Below are 12,674 nucleotides of genomic sequence, written 5' to 3'. Positions count from 1 at the left end.
ATCACTGGCACTTGTCACATTTCTTGACATAAGAGATCGAGTCCTTGGATATAGTGGGCCAGTAATATCCTTGCCATAAGATTTTTAGGGCCAAACTTTTCCCCCCAGTGTGATCTCCGCAAAAACCCTCATGCACCTCTTGCAAAATGGTCTTTATCTTGCCTGGCAGAACACATCGCAGGAGCCTGGTAAAGTACTCGCCTTGCGTCATTACGCTCTTCAGGTAACTTTCCTTCGGTGAGATATTCGAGGATGAGGGTCATCCAGGTCGGTCTGGCGTCGATCATCTCGACCTCCGCCCCGACTTCTTCTATGCTTGGTTTCTCTAGGAACTCTACCGGTACTAACCCCAAAGCCTCCGTCTCCCCGGAGGTAGCGAGCTTGGCGAGGGCGTCTGCGTTGGCGTTCTGCTCCCGAGGTATCTGTTCGACTGAGCCCCGTTCGAATGCGGACAGCTCAACTTTGACCTTGGCCAGGTAAGAAGCCATCTTGGTTCCCCGTGCTTGATATTCATCTAGCACCTGGTTTACCACGAGCTGGGAATCGCTAAAACATTTAACGGAGCTGGCCTTCAGCTCCCGGGCCACCCTCAGCCTGGCTAGTAAAGCTTCGTATTCAGCCTCATTATTGGAAGCCTTGAATCCAAATCTCAGCACCGAGTGGAATCTATGTCCTTCTGGGGATATCAAAATGATTCCAGCCCCGGAGCCGTTCTCATTAGATGAACCATCTATGAAGATCTTCCATGACGCCTGGGCCAAGGTGACCTGGGGTGAATCTTCGACATGATCTTCTCGGAATCCTGTGCATTCCGCCACAAAATCAGCCAGGGCCTGGATTTTTATTGCAGTTCGTGGAGTGTATAAAATCTCGAACTGGCTGAGCTCAATAGTCCATTTCAACAGACGTCCCGATGCTTCAGGTTTTTGCAAAACCTGCCTTAAAGGTTGATCGGTTATGACGTGTATTGAGTGGGATTGGAAATACGGCCTGAGCTTTCGGGAGGCCGTGATGAGACAGAACGCCATCTTTTCCATCAACGAATATCGGGACTCAGCTCCAAGAAGCCTCTTGCTAATGTAATAGACTGGTTTTTGAACCCAGTCCTCTTCTCGGACTAATACGACACTAGCTGCATCTTCTGTGACAGCTAGGTAAAGGAAAAGAGGCTCTCCTGCCGTTGGTTTGGACAATACGGGCGGATCGGCTAGATGTGCTTTCAGGTCAAGGAAGGCACGTTCACACTCCTCTGTCCACTCGAACTTCTTATTCCCCCGGAGCAGGTTGTAGAATGGCAGGCACTTGTCGGTTGATTTAGAAATAAACCGATTAAGGGCTGCCACCCTTCCTGTCAGGCCTTGAACGTCCTTTTGCGACTGAGGCGAGGGTAGCTCGAGCAGCGACCTGATCTTATCAGGGTTCGCCTTGATTCCTTTAGTGTTGACAATGAAACCCAGGAATTTTCCAGATGCGACCCCGAAAGTGCACTTCTGCGGGTTAAGCCTCATGCCGTATTCTCTTAGTATCTTGAAGCATTCCTCTAGGTCGGAAACATGGCTATCGACAGTTTTCGACTTGACCAGCATGTCATCAACGTACACTTCCATGTTCTTCCCGATCTGGTTGGCAAAGATCCTGTTCACCAATCTCTGGTATGTAGCACCGGCATTCTTCAGCCCGAACGGCATGACCTTATAAAAATAGACATTTGTTGGGGTCATGAAGCTAGTGTGCTCCTAGTCCGCTGGATTCATGGCGATCTGATTATAGTCCGAGTACACATCCATAAAGGACATGAGCTCGTGCCCTGCCGTGGCGTCTACCAATTGGTCGATCCTTGGCAAGGGAAAACAGTCTTTGGGGCAAGCTTTGTTCAGATCGGAGAAGGCAATGCAGGTCCGCCATTTCCCGTTGGGCTTCAGGACCAACACAAGATTGGCGACCCAGATTGGGAACTTAGCTTCGCAGATAAAGCCGAACTTTTTGAGTCGGGCTACTTCCTCTTCCAGGGCTTCAGCTCGAGTTGTTCCCAGTCGCATCTGTTTCTGGGACTTCGCAGGCATGCTCTTATCCAAATGGAGGGTGTTCATGATGATGCTTGGACTGATTCCCACCATGTCCTCATGTGACCATGCGAACACATCCAAGTTCTCCTGCAGGAACTTGATCAGCTCCGCCTTCCTCTTGCCACAGAGGTTTTTCCCGAGCTTAACCATCCGTGAGGGATTTTGTGGATCGATATTTACTTCCTCAAGCTCTTCGATAGCTTGGAGCTCAGACTTATCCTCGCCTACTCTGGGGTCAATATCCTCACTTAGGATGATATTTTCCCCTTCGACGCTCTGAGGTTTTTCAATCTCAAGATTAGGCAAAGGTTCCTGAGATTCCTCTTCTCCACCTTGGATGGTCATCATTAACTGCCCGGGTTTTAATTTTCCCTTCATGGAAATGCTGTAGCATTCCCTGGTAGCAAGTTGATCGCCACGGACCGTGCATATCCCCGTGGAAGAGGGGAATTTCAGCGCGAGGTGGCGGATGGAGGTAATGGCTTCAAAGGCTATAAGTGTAGGTCGACCCAAAATGGCATTGTATGCGGCGGGGCAATCGATGACCACAAACTCGAGGAGTTTCGAGACTGTCCGAGGTCCCTCTCCCAAGGTGATCACCAGCTCAATCATTCCTATTGCCACCGATCCTTCTCCAGAGAATCCATAAAGCATCATGGAGGTTGCTTTCAGCTCGGTGACAGATAAACCCATCTTCTCCAGCATGGACCGGAATAGTAGGTTTACCGAGCTTCCATTATCGACCAACACTCTCCTAACCCTCCGATTAGCGAGCTGCACTGCTACGACCAGAGGGTCGTTATGAGGGAACTGGACGTGCCTGGCATCTTCTTCAGTAAAAATGATTGGTTGCCTCTCCAATCGTTGCTGCTTTGGTAGATGCTGCTCGGGGACGAAATCCACCCCATTATGAGCCTTAAGTTCATTGACATACCTCTTTTGGGCACCTCGGCTCGTGCCAGCCAAATGAGGACCTCCAGAGATCGTGGAGATCTCTCCTCCTATCACGGGAGGAGGGACATCCTGATCTACCCGAGACCCGGGCTGACTGACTGGGACTTCCGGAGCTGGATGGCCTGCGGGAACTCTATTCCGTGCATACTGAGCCAAAGGTCCGACTCTGATGAGAGTTTCGATCTCATCCTTCAGGTGTCTACAGTCATCGGTATTGTGGCCAACGTCGTTGTGGAACTGGAAAAACTTGGAAGGGTCTCGCTTTCCCTTATGGTGCTTTAACGGCTCCGGCTTCTTCCAGGGGAGGCGAGCAGAATTTTCTAGGAAGATGTTCTCCCTAGAGTGGGTGAGCTCTATATAGGTCGCGTAGACCGGCTTAAATTTTTCTACAGATTTGTTCTTCTTTGGGCCGTGCTGGTTGCCCTCGCTGCTCCCCTTTCTCTTGCCTCCACCAAATTGGTTATTCTGCGTAACGGTCTGGGTCGTTGTCGCGACCTCTGCTCCTGCTCCAGCGGGCTGTTCAGGGACCTGGCTGGTCCCTGCAGCTGAGGCTTGCGCCTCCTCCAGGTTGATCCATCCCTGGGCCCTATTTAGGAATTCATTTACGGTGTTGACTCCCTTCCTTTGTATCTCATTCTAGAGTCCCCCCCCGACGAGGATTCCAGTCCTCAAAGCCATGAGCTTGGAGCTGTCATCTGCGTCTCTGGCCCGAGCAGCGACGTTCGCAAATCTGCTCAGGTAAGCCTTCAGATGCTCGTTAGGTTGCTGCCGTACATTTGCCAGGGTGTCGGCCTTGATGCGGGTAGCCTGGGAAGCTTGGAATGCTCTCTTGAAGTCAGTAGAGAAAGTTTTCCACGAGCTGATTGACTGTTTCTTACTCTGTTTGAACCATTGTCTGGCTGGCCCAATCAAGGTGGAGGGAAATATTAAACACCTCAGCTCGGGGCCAATGCTGTGGGCCATCATCAGGGTATTGAACATACCCAGGTGATTTGACGGATCTCCGTCTCTGTTGAATTTGGACAACTGCGGCATACGGAACCCAGGTGGATACGCCGTCACCGCTATGCTGGGGGTGAAGAGCTCGAGTTCGTCCCCGGAATCATATTCATCTTTTTCTTTTTCTGACAGGAGCTTCCTCATTAGCTCCTCCATTTGAGCCAGGCGCTCAAGGGTTTTTTCCTGATTTCCTTGGTTGTTCCGGGGCTGTTCAACAGCTCCGGATCCATTGTACATGTTTGGTGGGTTATTGTCCCTCCTATCTTGAGATAGGTTATATGGGACATTCCCGCTGTCGCGTGCCTCGGACAGGTCTTCCCTTGGGCGAGCACGACTGTCGTTTCTCACCGGGTCTCCTCTTTGAGAGTTTAGACGATCTCGGAGGTCGTCCCTCGGGGAATCTTGAGGACTCTGCACCAAGCTCAAGCGTTGGCGCAGGTCTCCGCCAGAAAGGTCACTTCGACGGCTTCTGGTCAAATAACTCCCATTTGAGAAGCTCGGAGCCCGCCTCTAGGGAGGAGGATTCGGGACTTCTCTGGGCGCCCTGCTACGATGGGAAGGTCTTGCGGAAGGTGGATTTCTCCTACTACTCCCATAGGCTGGAATATCTCGGACTGGCCGAGGAGGAGACGGATATCTTATCAGTGAAGGAGGATGCCTGACCAGGGATGCAATCCTGGTCTTGTCAGGGAGGATTAAGTTAGGTCGGGGCTGCTCCGCTCTACCCTCCGCCGAGTCCTGTGCTCGGCGGTCTGAGCGAGGCGCCGGATGGCTGACTGGGGCGGGCTGTTGCTATGAGCCCTCCCCAGATCTCCTTTGCGAGCTCCCTTGAGCCCTCCTGGGCGCACTCGAGGGCGGAAGTGAGCTGGGAGTTGAGGTCCGGACCGATCGGCTATATTGTTGCTCGACCCTAGGTGGTTCCTCAAAAGTGGTCTCCCGGTGGTGCGATGTGGGAGTAGAGTTTGATGTTGGGGGTCTGACCGACCGACTAGGCCTGGATCGATTACCCCAGCAGGACTTATGAGTCTCGCCTTGCCTCTTTTCGACGTTAGCATCGGTTGTAAGAGGGGGTAGTCGGGCCAACATCTCTCGAATCTGCTGGTTAGCTTTCGCCAGCTGACTCCTCATCTGTGCGTTCTCCATCTCCACCACCGTGTAGAAATCTGGGTTCGGATTAGGTGGCCGGGGAGCCGAACTTCCCGTGTCATCTTGGCCTATTGGCTGCTTGCCAGGCCGCTGTTGAACCTCAGGGTTCTAATCATCGGAGATGGCGGCATGATGGGCCTCCTGCCCATCATGTTGGTCCGCCTCGTTACCATGTCTTGAGCGAGTTACCACCATGGTTGGGTATTTGCGATAACACCACTCTAACAAGCTCTCAATGAAAGCACCAAACTGTTGACGCGGTTCTTCGCCAACAGGTAATTAATAGAATAAGAGAATGAGATTAATGCTAAGTAATGAACCGTAATAGATGAATGATCTTGAAATAAAATGGTGATACGAATACTTTTTTAGGTGGTTCAAAGGTTAAAATCCTTCTACTCCACCAGCCAATATTATTGCTAGTTTTATGGTATTCTTTACAGGGTATTTCTTTACACAATAGAATTCAACCCTTTGCAACTCTCAGGGTCTCCATATTTATAGGAGAGGGCACTTGGGGGTTGGCAAGGGGGGCCATCCCGTGACCTTCTTACCCATCATGTCACTTTTGTAACATTCATGATTAATTCATAAAATCTGACAAATGAAGTGTGGTCTAATCACTAGGTAATGGGGATAATGGGCCGCACGGCCCAATCCAGTCATGGGTGCCTGAACATGCACGTTTATGCTGCGTGTCTGAGAATTCAGGGATATATCAGACACGTGATGTCTGATATATGCACGTTTATATTGCGCGGTTGACTTTATAAGGGGTCACAGCTGCCAACTCAATCTCGTACCTCGAACTGGAGGTCTTCTTAGCCCGCGGTGTCCATACTTCTGACCTGACCCCTAGTAACCTTAGTAAGCATTTGGTTACCTCGAGCTAAAGAGGTGGGACCTAGTAACACAGCAGCTCCGGGTACATGTCATCCACGTGGCAGATAAATAATTATGCCATACCTCAGCTCGCTAATAGCCCTTTGGAGAATTAGGGTGTACATATATATATATATATATAATTTATAAAAAGTTTACGGTTTATTTATTATTAAAGTAGATATAATCAAATAATAATAATTAAATAATATATTGTACTTTATATTTTTTGTAGCTGAACACTCCGCCATATACACTAGCACAGATTAATGAAATGCGACAACAGCGGGCGAACGATATGGTGCCGATAGTTCAAAGTCATCGTCCCGAAAAATAGGTTTTTATTGTTTATTTTTTCTATCTTACTATATGTCTAGCTAGCTACTGTAATATTTGTTAATTTTGTATGTTTAGCAACAAATATTACAATTTTGTATATTTAGCTAGCAAAAACATATTAGATACACATTTCAGTTTTATTAATGAAAATTCAAAATTTAAATTTGCATATAATTTAGATTTTTTAATTAATATATTTAATTCTATTTCAAAAAAATTAATATATTTAATTCTATTAATTAATATACTGAAAATAATTATTTAATTTTTTAAAAAAAATTCAAAATCCAATGATGACTCGTTATATGAGTCATTGAATGTCTACAAAGTCTCCCCATGGGAGACGTCATAGGTACCTACAACGTCTCCCATGGGGAGACTTTGTAGATATCCAACGTCTCCCCCTGAGAGACGTCATAGGTTGTAGGTACCTATGACACCCTATGACGTCTCCGAGGAGGAGACGTTGGATGTCTACTAAGTCTCCCCATGGGAGACGTTGTAGGTACCTATGACGTCTCCCATGGGAAGACTTTGTAGACATCCAACGTCTCCCCTGAAAGATGTCATAGGGCCACTTTAGATGGCTCTTGCAACAGCGTCTCTCCTAGGGGAGACATTAAATGTCTCCAATGTCTCCCCCATATAGCCATTAAATGCCTATTTTATTGTAGTGACTTGATAACGTTGTTAAACACTATCATTACATTTATTATCATATACACTCTCTTCTTCCCGGACAAAACCATTCCTCTAATCTCTCAACGATAAACTAGCTGATTTCTACAAAAGCACCACGAGTCCACATTTCTAATCAAAAGATGAACCAAAAGTTCAAACCCCATACCCATAGCCTTAACTATGACAATGTTGCGCTCAATTCTTTTCAATCCAATGGACTAGGTGATCTATATTTACTATGCATGGACTGCTGCCTGAACTTAGGTTTTGCAATAAGGCAAAGTGGGAATAGCGATTTCAACAGAGAAGTCCATAGACACTAGGGACCTTGTGTTGTGTTGTGTTTGTGCTTGTGTGTAGTCATCAAATCCAGGGTCACTCAAGAAAAGAAAAGCTATCTGCCTCTTGAGAATATTGACATATCCCTACCCAGCAACCAAAACCCTCTGGAAGATGTTCTCTGTTTTTTGGAGTCGCATGAGGATGATGGGGTACGAACCTCCGAAAATGCATTAGGAGTTGAAAGTACTGGAGAATTATGACATGTCGTATGCCCTAAATGCTTGAGTAATTCTCGTGCAATTGATTGCCCCTTCGCGTTTCCATTTTCTGATATATGGAATAAAGATTGGACGATTTCTTCACTCATAACCAGTTGACAATATTGAGGTCCATCGTGGCATAGCGACTGTAGAATGTCCAATGCATGTTCTTGTTCCTCTCCACGTTGCTCTAGTAGTTTTCCAATGGCAGCAACCCATTCAATGTTATCAGCAACTGCTACCCTGGCCTCCTCAATGCTACATAACTTCTTTATGATTTCAATGCCATACACCGAAAGAAGTGTGTCATCCAAAAATCGAACCAGCTTTGGGATGTAATCCAAATACACCATGTGGTAACTTATGTCACTGTCTGTGGATAGATTACTCAGTATCTTCATAGAAAGAATGTGAAATTCTCTTGTCTGAGTTTGAAGGACTTTTAAGATGGAAGGAAGAACACCAGAACCCAACATCATAGACTGATAGCTCTGTTCATAAGATAAAAGTTCTATGATTGCAAGGGCTTCTCCAGTGATCTCTGAATCTAAGTAGGATGTCAACACATAAATGGAGTCTCCTTGAAAGGGTGGCATTTCATTTCTGCAAAGAACACCATGAAGTTTACTAGAATCAGATGTAGCAATTACTTATGCACCTATCGTAGAACAAAGCATTTGATTTATCAAAAGAAAAGCCAATTAATTGTTGTATTAATAAAACACCAACGATAAAAAGAGCAAGAACAGAATAGGGGTAGGTACTCTTCACAGTTTCTGGTTTATATCTTACTTTTCTGAATAGCATTTGATATGATAAACCATCACGTATACGTTTTAAATCCTTGTTGATTTATTGCAGTTTGTTATTCTAAAATCCACTTAAAGCCTTAATTTCGTCAGGTATAGAAAATTACCTGTTCTTAGTCAAAATTGCAGAAAGCACCTTTGCTCCCTCTCTTTGTGCTTTCAGATCACACAATTCTCTTGCTTTGTTCATAAATTTGATCAATGGATTAGCGTAATCTTCAGAAGTCACCCAAAGATATTCTTGGTCACTACCTTCCAATTTCTCCTTTACATCTTCCACAGCCTTGCACTGAGATTCCCAAGAAAGTTCGGTTAACTTGAAGAGCAAACCTAATACATTTTCATGGCTATAATCAGAAGAATGAGAATTTTGAGACTGATAATTCATCTGAACAAACCCATTCTTGAAACCACAATTGCCAGTGCTGTCTGATAAATCTGATCCACAACTATTGTTAGAAGAGTGAATGGACACATTGCTGACTTGAAGTTTCAAGTTGTCCATAAAACTGCCAAAGCTGACAATTGAACTGGAGCCTGATATTCTTGACATGGAAATTGAAGCAGGAAAAGGTTGCAGACACGGATTAGGAATAAGAATTTCATACTTGGAACACCATTTTGTGATGAGTCCCTTCATTGCACAATTTGGAGTCACTAACAAGTGATCAAGCTTTGTATTAGTTATGGGGCAAGTGTCATTATACTCGTCGAACCACCTCTCTATCCAAATTCGCTCAAATGTCTTCCCAGAGGCAATAATCACAGGATCATACATCAACCTCCCAGAGATGGGACATTTAAATTCTTGAGGCGGTTCAGGTGAGCCACTGTCATCAACAAGCTCAAGCTGTGACTCTTCTAGTTGAGCAGCAGATGTGGTATTGCTTTGGCATTGCAAAATCACATTCCCATATTTCCTTAGAAGATACAAAAGATACTTCAATATTTTTTTCCTTGTGGAACTATTATCTGTTTTATCAATCAGCCTCTTAATAGACCTTTTCTCTATTAAGACTGCCAAAGGGGATGTAATTTTAAGCTTTAGAGCTGCAAGTTTAAGAGCCTCAAGTTCTTTTCCGGTCGCCTTGCTTGTTGCAGCTATGTCCTTCTGCAACAGTGCTAGTATAGCCTTCCCGGCCTCTTCGTCTGCAGAATCAAATAGAAAATTTGCATTCCTGAGATCATGAATGATTCCGGATATCTGCATAATGACATTCTTCTTAATTAGTACAAAGATAAAGTATTCTTTGATTCTAAAAGAGATTCAATTTTCAGTAGTCAATGACTTCATCAGATAATAGTGATCTTTAGAGTACAATTCACTAATGATTGTATGACACGATTATTATGTGAAGCAACATCTACCTTTGCAGCCAGCAGTAATGGAACCATATTTTGAACTTGGCTTAGACAAGAATCCAAGGTTTGACGTATCCTTCCACATCTTGACAATATCGTTTCTCCAGTAATCGCCTGAACACATATTTATTCAATGAATGACATAACTACCTAGAGTTCCTACAATAGAACGCAAAATGATAATTTTCAGTGAGAAATATGTACCAAATAAAGTTTACTGGACTCAGAGCAGTACTGAATAATTGACTTCGCTTTATCCATTGAATCTTGTAATGAGCATAGTGCCGGTATTCCAGATGAGCCTCGTGGTCGAGAAGACTCGATGTCTGGAAATATCTGTGATATTCTATCAAGGAATTTCAGGAGCTCTGCGCATATCAATCGATGCACCTACAAAAATGAAATGTAATATTAGATTCACAACATGCATTTAGAATAATAGGCAGTAATCTGTATTTAACAAATAGATTAGAAAATTAAAACACTCTATCATGCCAGCCAGCGACCCTTGTGCACAGATTCTTGGCTGTGCATACATCAATAACCTAGCTATCCATCAAAATATAATTTTCTTCCTAGCTAATTTTAGCCTAATAAAGCCAATAATAGACCATGGAACAAATTGAGACCCACTGATGATGGTCATGGTGAAGATTTGGGCACATAAACTCTTGATGAATTTGCGAGAGAACTTGGTGTTTTTGTCGCAATTTTTTTGTCGCAAAATCCGCTGTTTTCCATTTTTTCTTTTTTTAGGAGGGTAATTGTAAAAATCAATTGGAAACAATGGAGTATTCCTCCATAAGAATTCTATTTCATATTGCTAAAGATCTGTTGACACCCAATCATAATCCTAATTTCAGAAATAAACTTCTCTGGTTGCTTGATGACTTTGTTGAAAATTACTATTAATATGGGAGATAATATTACGATAGAAGAAGCTTTTTTTATAGAACTCGACTTGTGTTTTTTTTGCTTAATACAAAATGGTGAGACTACATAGGACTCTATGGACTTTTTTAGAAACACAATTAAATTATTAACTAGTAGATTATTCTAGATAATTCTCATCTACTAACTAAGAAATGAGATTTCTAAAATGTTAAAAGACTCAATAAACTCTAGTAAATATATAAACATTCTAGAAACTCTACTAAATACATAAAAACTTTAAATTTAATATTTCAACATATGTATCTTCTACATCATTGACTTATTGGCTGCCGAAAAAAGAATTTTCCAAACTGCTCCATTCATTTTGCACCTAGAAATTTGGGCAGCAATATTACTTCTTCTCTGGTCTAGCTAGTTGATTCCAACATAATACAAGAACGTTTACCCCAAACATGCACCAGGCATGTTTATACCTTTTTTTTTGCGGGACTCGAATTCTGTCTAGAAATCCACAGAAAAAGAGATAACGAACACCAATTGTACGTACTGTTCTGCTTGAGCCAATGATGAAGAACACACTTGTTATATTTACCTTAACTTGGAAATAATATGGGATTTCCTGAACACCTGAACTACGTTCCATTTTAGTAGTTGATTTAAGCACCTTCAACCTGCATAATTTAATGACACGTACTGTTCATGAGCTTAATTATATTAACAAATATATATACCCACTATCAAAGACACGAGTTGTGTTTATGACATATGAAGACCCCCAGTCAAATATTAAATCGAACCATATTCTGTTCGAGACCACAAAAAGCGATATTCTTGTTAATTTATTTTTGACACCAACTTGATAAAAAAAAATCTTATATAATTGACTGAAAAGGAAAACTTAAATTAAACCTTCCTTTAAAAAAAACCTCTGTAATTGAAGAAAAAATAGGATAAATTTTCTCCGGCAATCAAAGTAATCAAGCTTATGATGAACTTAATTTCCAATAGAATAGGATAAAAGAGGCTTATGATCAACGTATCTCTATCTTCATATATATATCAAAAACCAAATAGAAATAACCCAGAAGCAAATAATACAACTCCAACAACTACTACTGGCAAACCCAACAAAAAAGCTGCGTTGGAAAACGAAACTTTACTAAAGTTGCTTTTATAGTCACAATTTTTGTTTCCCCCCCTCTTGATTAGTAATAAGATAACATACAAAAAAAAAAAAAAAGAAGGAAAAACTCACACAATTTTCCTAGTGGAAAGTCCCAAAAACTCAGTATGCTAATGAAGACCGGTGTGCCAACTCGACATATAATCTACCAACAAAGAGAGAACAAAGAAGACTGTAAGGTAATTAAGCTGTTATTGCATATGTGAGTACGTTTATATTGAGTGAAATATATTACACACGAGAAGATTGGCACTAACTGCATGTTATCAAGACATGGTTTTCAGGTTTTGTGTTCCCGGTGTATGTCTTGCATCCTGGTAGAATTAATTTACTACTGAAAGAAATATATCTACAGACAAACAAAAATACCAGAACCATACACAACTCTTTCAGTATTAGCTCACAAAAGAATCTATTGGTCTCTCTTCAATCCTCATCTCTTAATCACTTCATCTATTCAAACTCTCTTACCAGTCACTACACCAATGGAGAAGAAAAGAGAGAAGGAATATGTCAAAAGTTAAGCTAGCTTATCAATAATTAAAACTGGCTACTACTACTGTAGTACTACGTACTATTCCCCAAAAAAGACTCGCGGGCATTGGCCTACAACCAAAGAAAATCCAAAACATTTACGAGCACGTGCCATACACCGTGGAGCCTACATGGAGCACAGATATATTGATAATAATGTATTTTCAAAAAAGGATAAATTCTCGTCCACGAAAATAAGAAAGAAATTTATTAAATGGGACAAACCCGACGACTCGAAGAATAGACCGTGACCCAAGACCAGTTTCTTCTTCTACTGTCGTAA

General features: G+C 42.9%; 1 protein-coding gene across 6 annotated transcripts; it reads right to left on the bottom strand.

The window, feature by feature from the left end:
• Positions 1 to 7,032: 7,032 nt before the first annotated feature.
• On the bottom strand, positions 7,033 to 12,398 carry LOC133807415 (U-box domain-containing protein 5-like). Of its 6 annotated transcripts, none has more exons than XM_062245734.1 (7): positions 12,093 to 12,398; positions 11,932 to 12,002; positions 11,267 to 11,345; positions 9,985 to 10,170; positions 9,787 to 9,894; positions 8,526 to 9,622; positions 7,033 to 8,212 (listed from the first exon to the last, which is right to left on the bottom strand). In XM_062245734.1, exons 1-7 carry the CDS (start codon positions 12,117 to 12,119, stop codon positions 7,462 to 7,464), a joined length of 2,319 nt encoding a protein of 772 aa, XP_062101718.1. In that variant the 5' UTR covers positions 12,120 to 12,398; the 3' UTR covers positions 7,033 to 7,461. The 6 variants fall into 6 exon arrangements, with proteins under 6 accessions (XP_062101718.1, XP_062101720.1, XP_062101722.1 ...); XM_062245736.1 differs by having other exon boundaries at positions 11,930 to 12,002; positions 12,097 to 12,398; XM_062245738.1 differs by having other exon boundaries at positions 11,148 to 11,345; positions 11,930 to 12,002; positions 12,115 to 12,398.
• Between the last annotated feature and the right edge of the window lie 276 nt (positions 12,399 to 12,674).

The sequence above is a fragment of the Humulus lupulus genome, chromosome X (assembly GCF_963169125.1).
Source record: "Humulus lupulus chromosome X, drHumLupu1.1, whole genome shotgun sequence".
Taxonomy (NCBI): Eukaryota; Viridiplantae; Streptophyta; class Magnoliopsida; order Rosales; family Cannabaceae; genus Humulus; species Humulus lupulus.
Note: the sequence above shows the minus strand (reverse complement) of the source record. Positions and strands in the feature narration are given on the sequence as shown.

What these genes read in the sequence shown, in the direction of transcription:
- LOC133807415 (XM_062245734.1), bottom strand. Translation starts at nt 12,119, where the DNA reads ATGCAGTTAGTGCCAATCTTCTCGTGT. An exon ending in TAGTGCCAATCTTCTCGTGT is followed by an intron (nt 12,003 to 12,092) that starts GTAATATATTTC and finishes CTTTGTTGGTAG; the next exon opens with ATTATATGTCGAGTTGGCAC. An exon ending in AGTCCAGTAAACTTTATTTG is followed by an intron (nt 9,895 to 9,984) that starts GTACATATTTCT and finishes ATATGTGTTCAG; the next exon opens with GCGATTACTGGAGAAACGAT.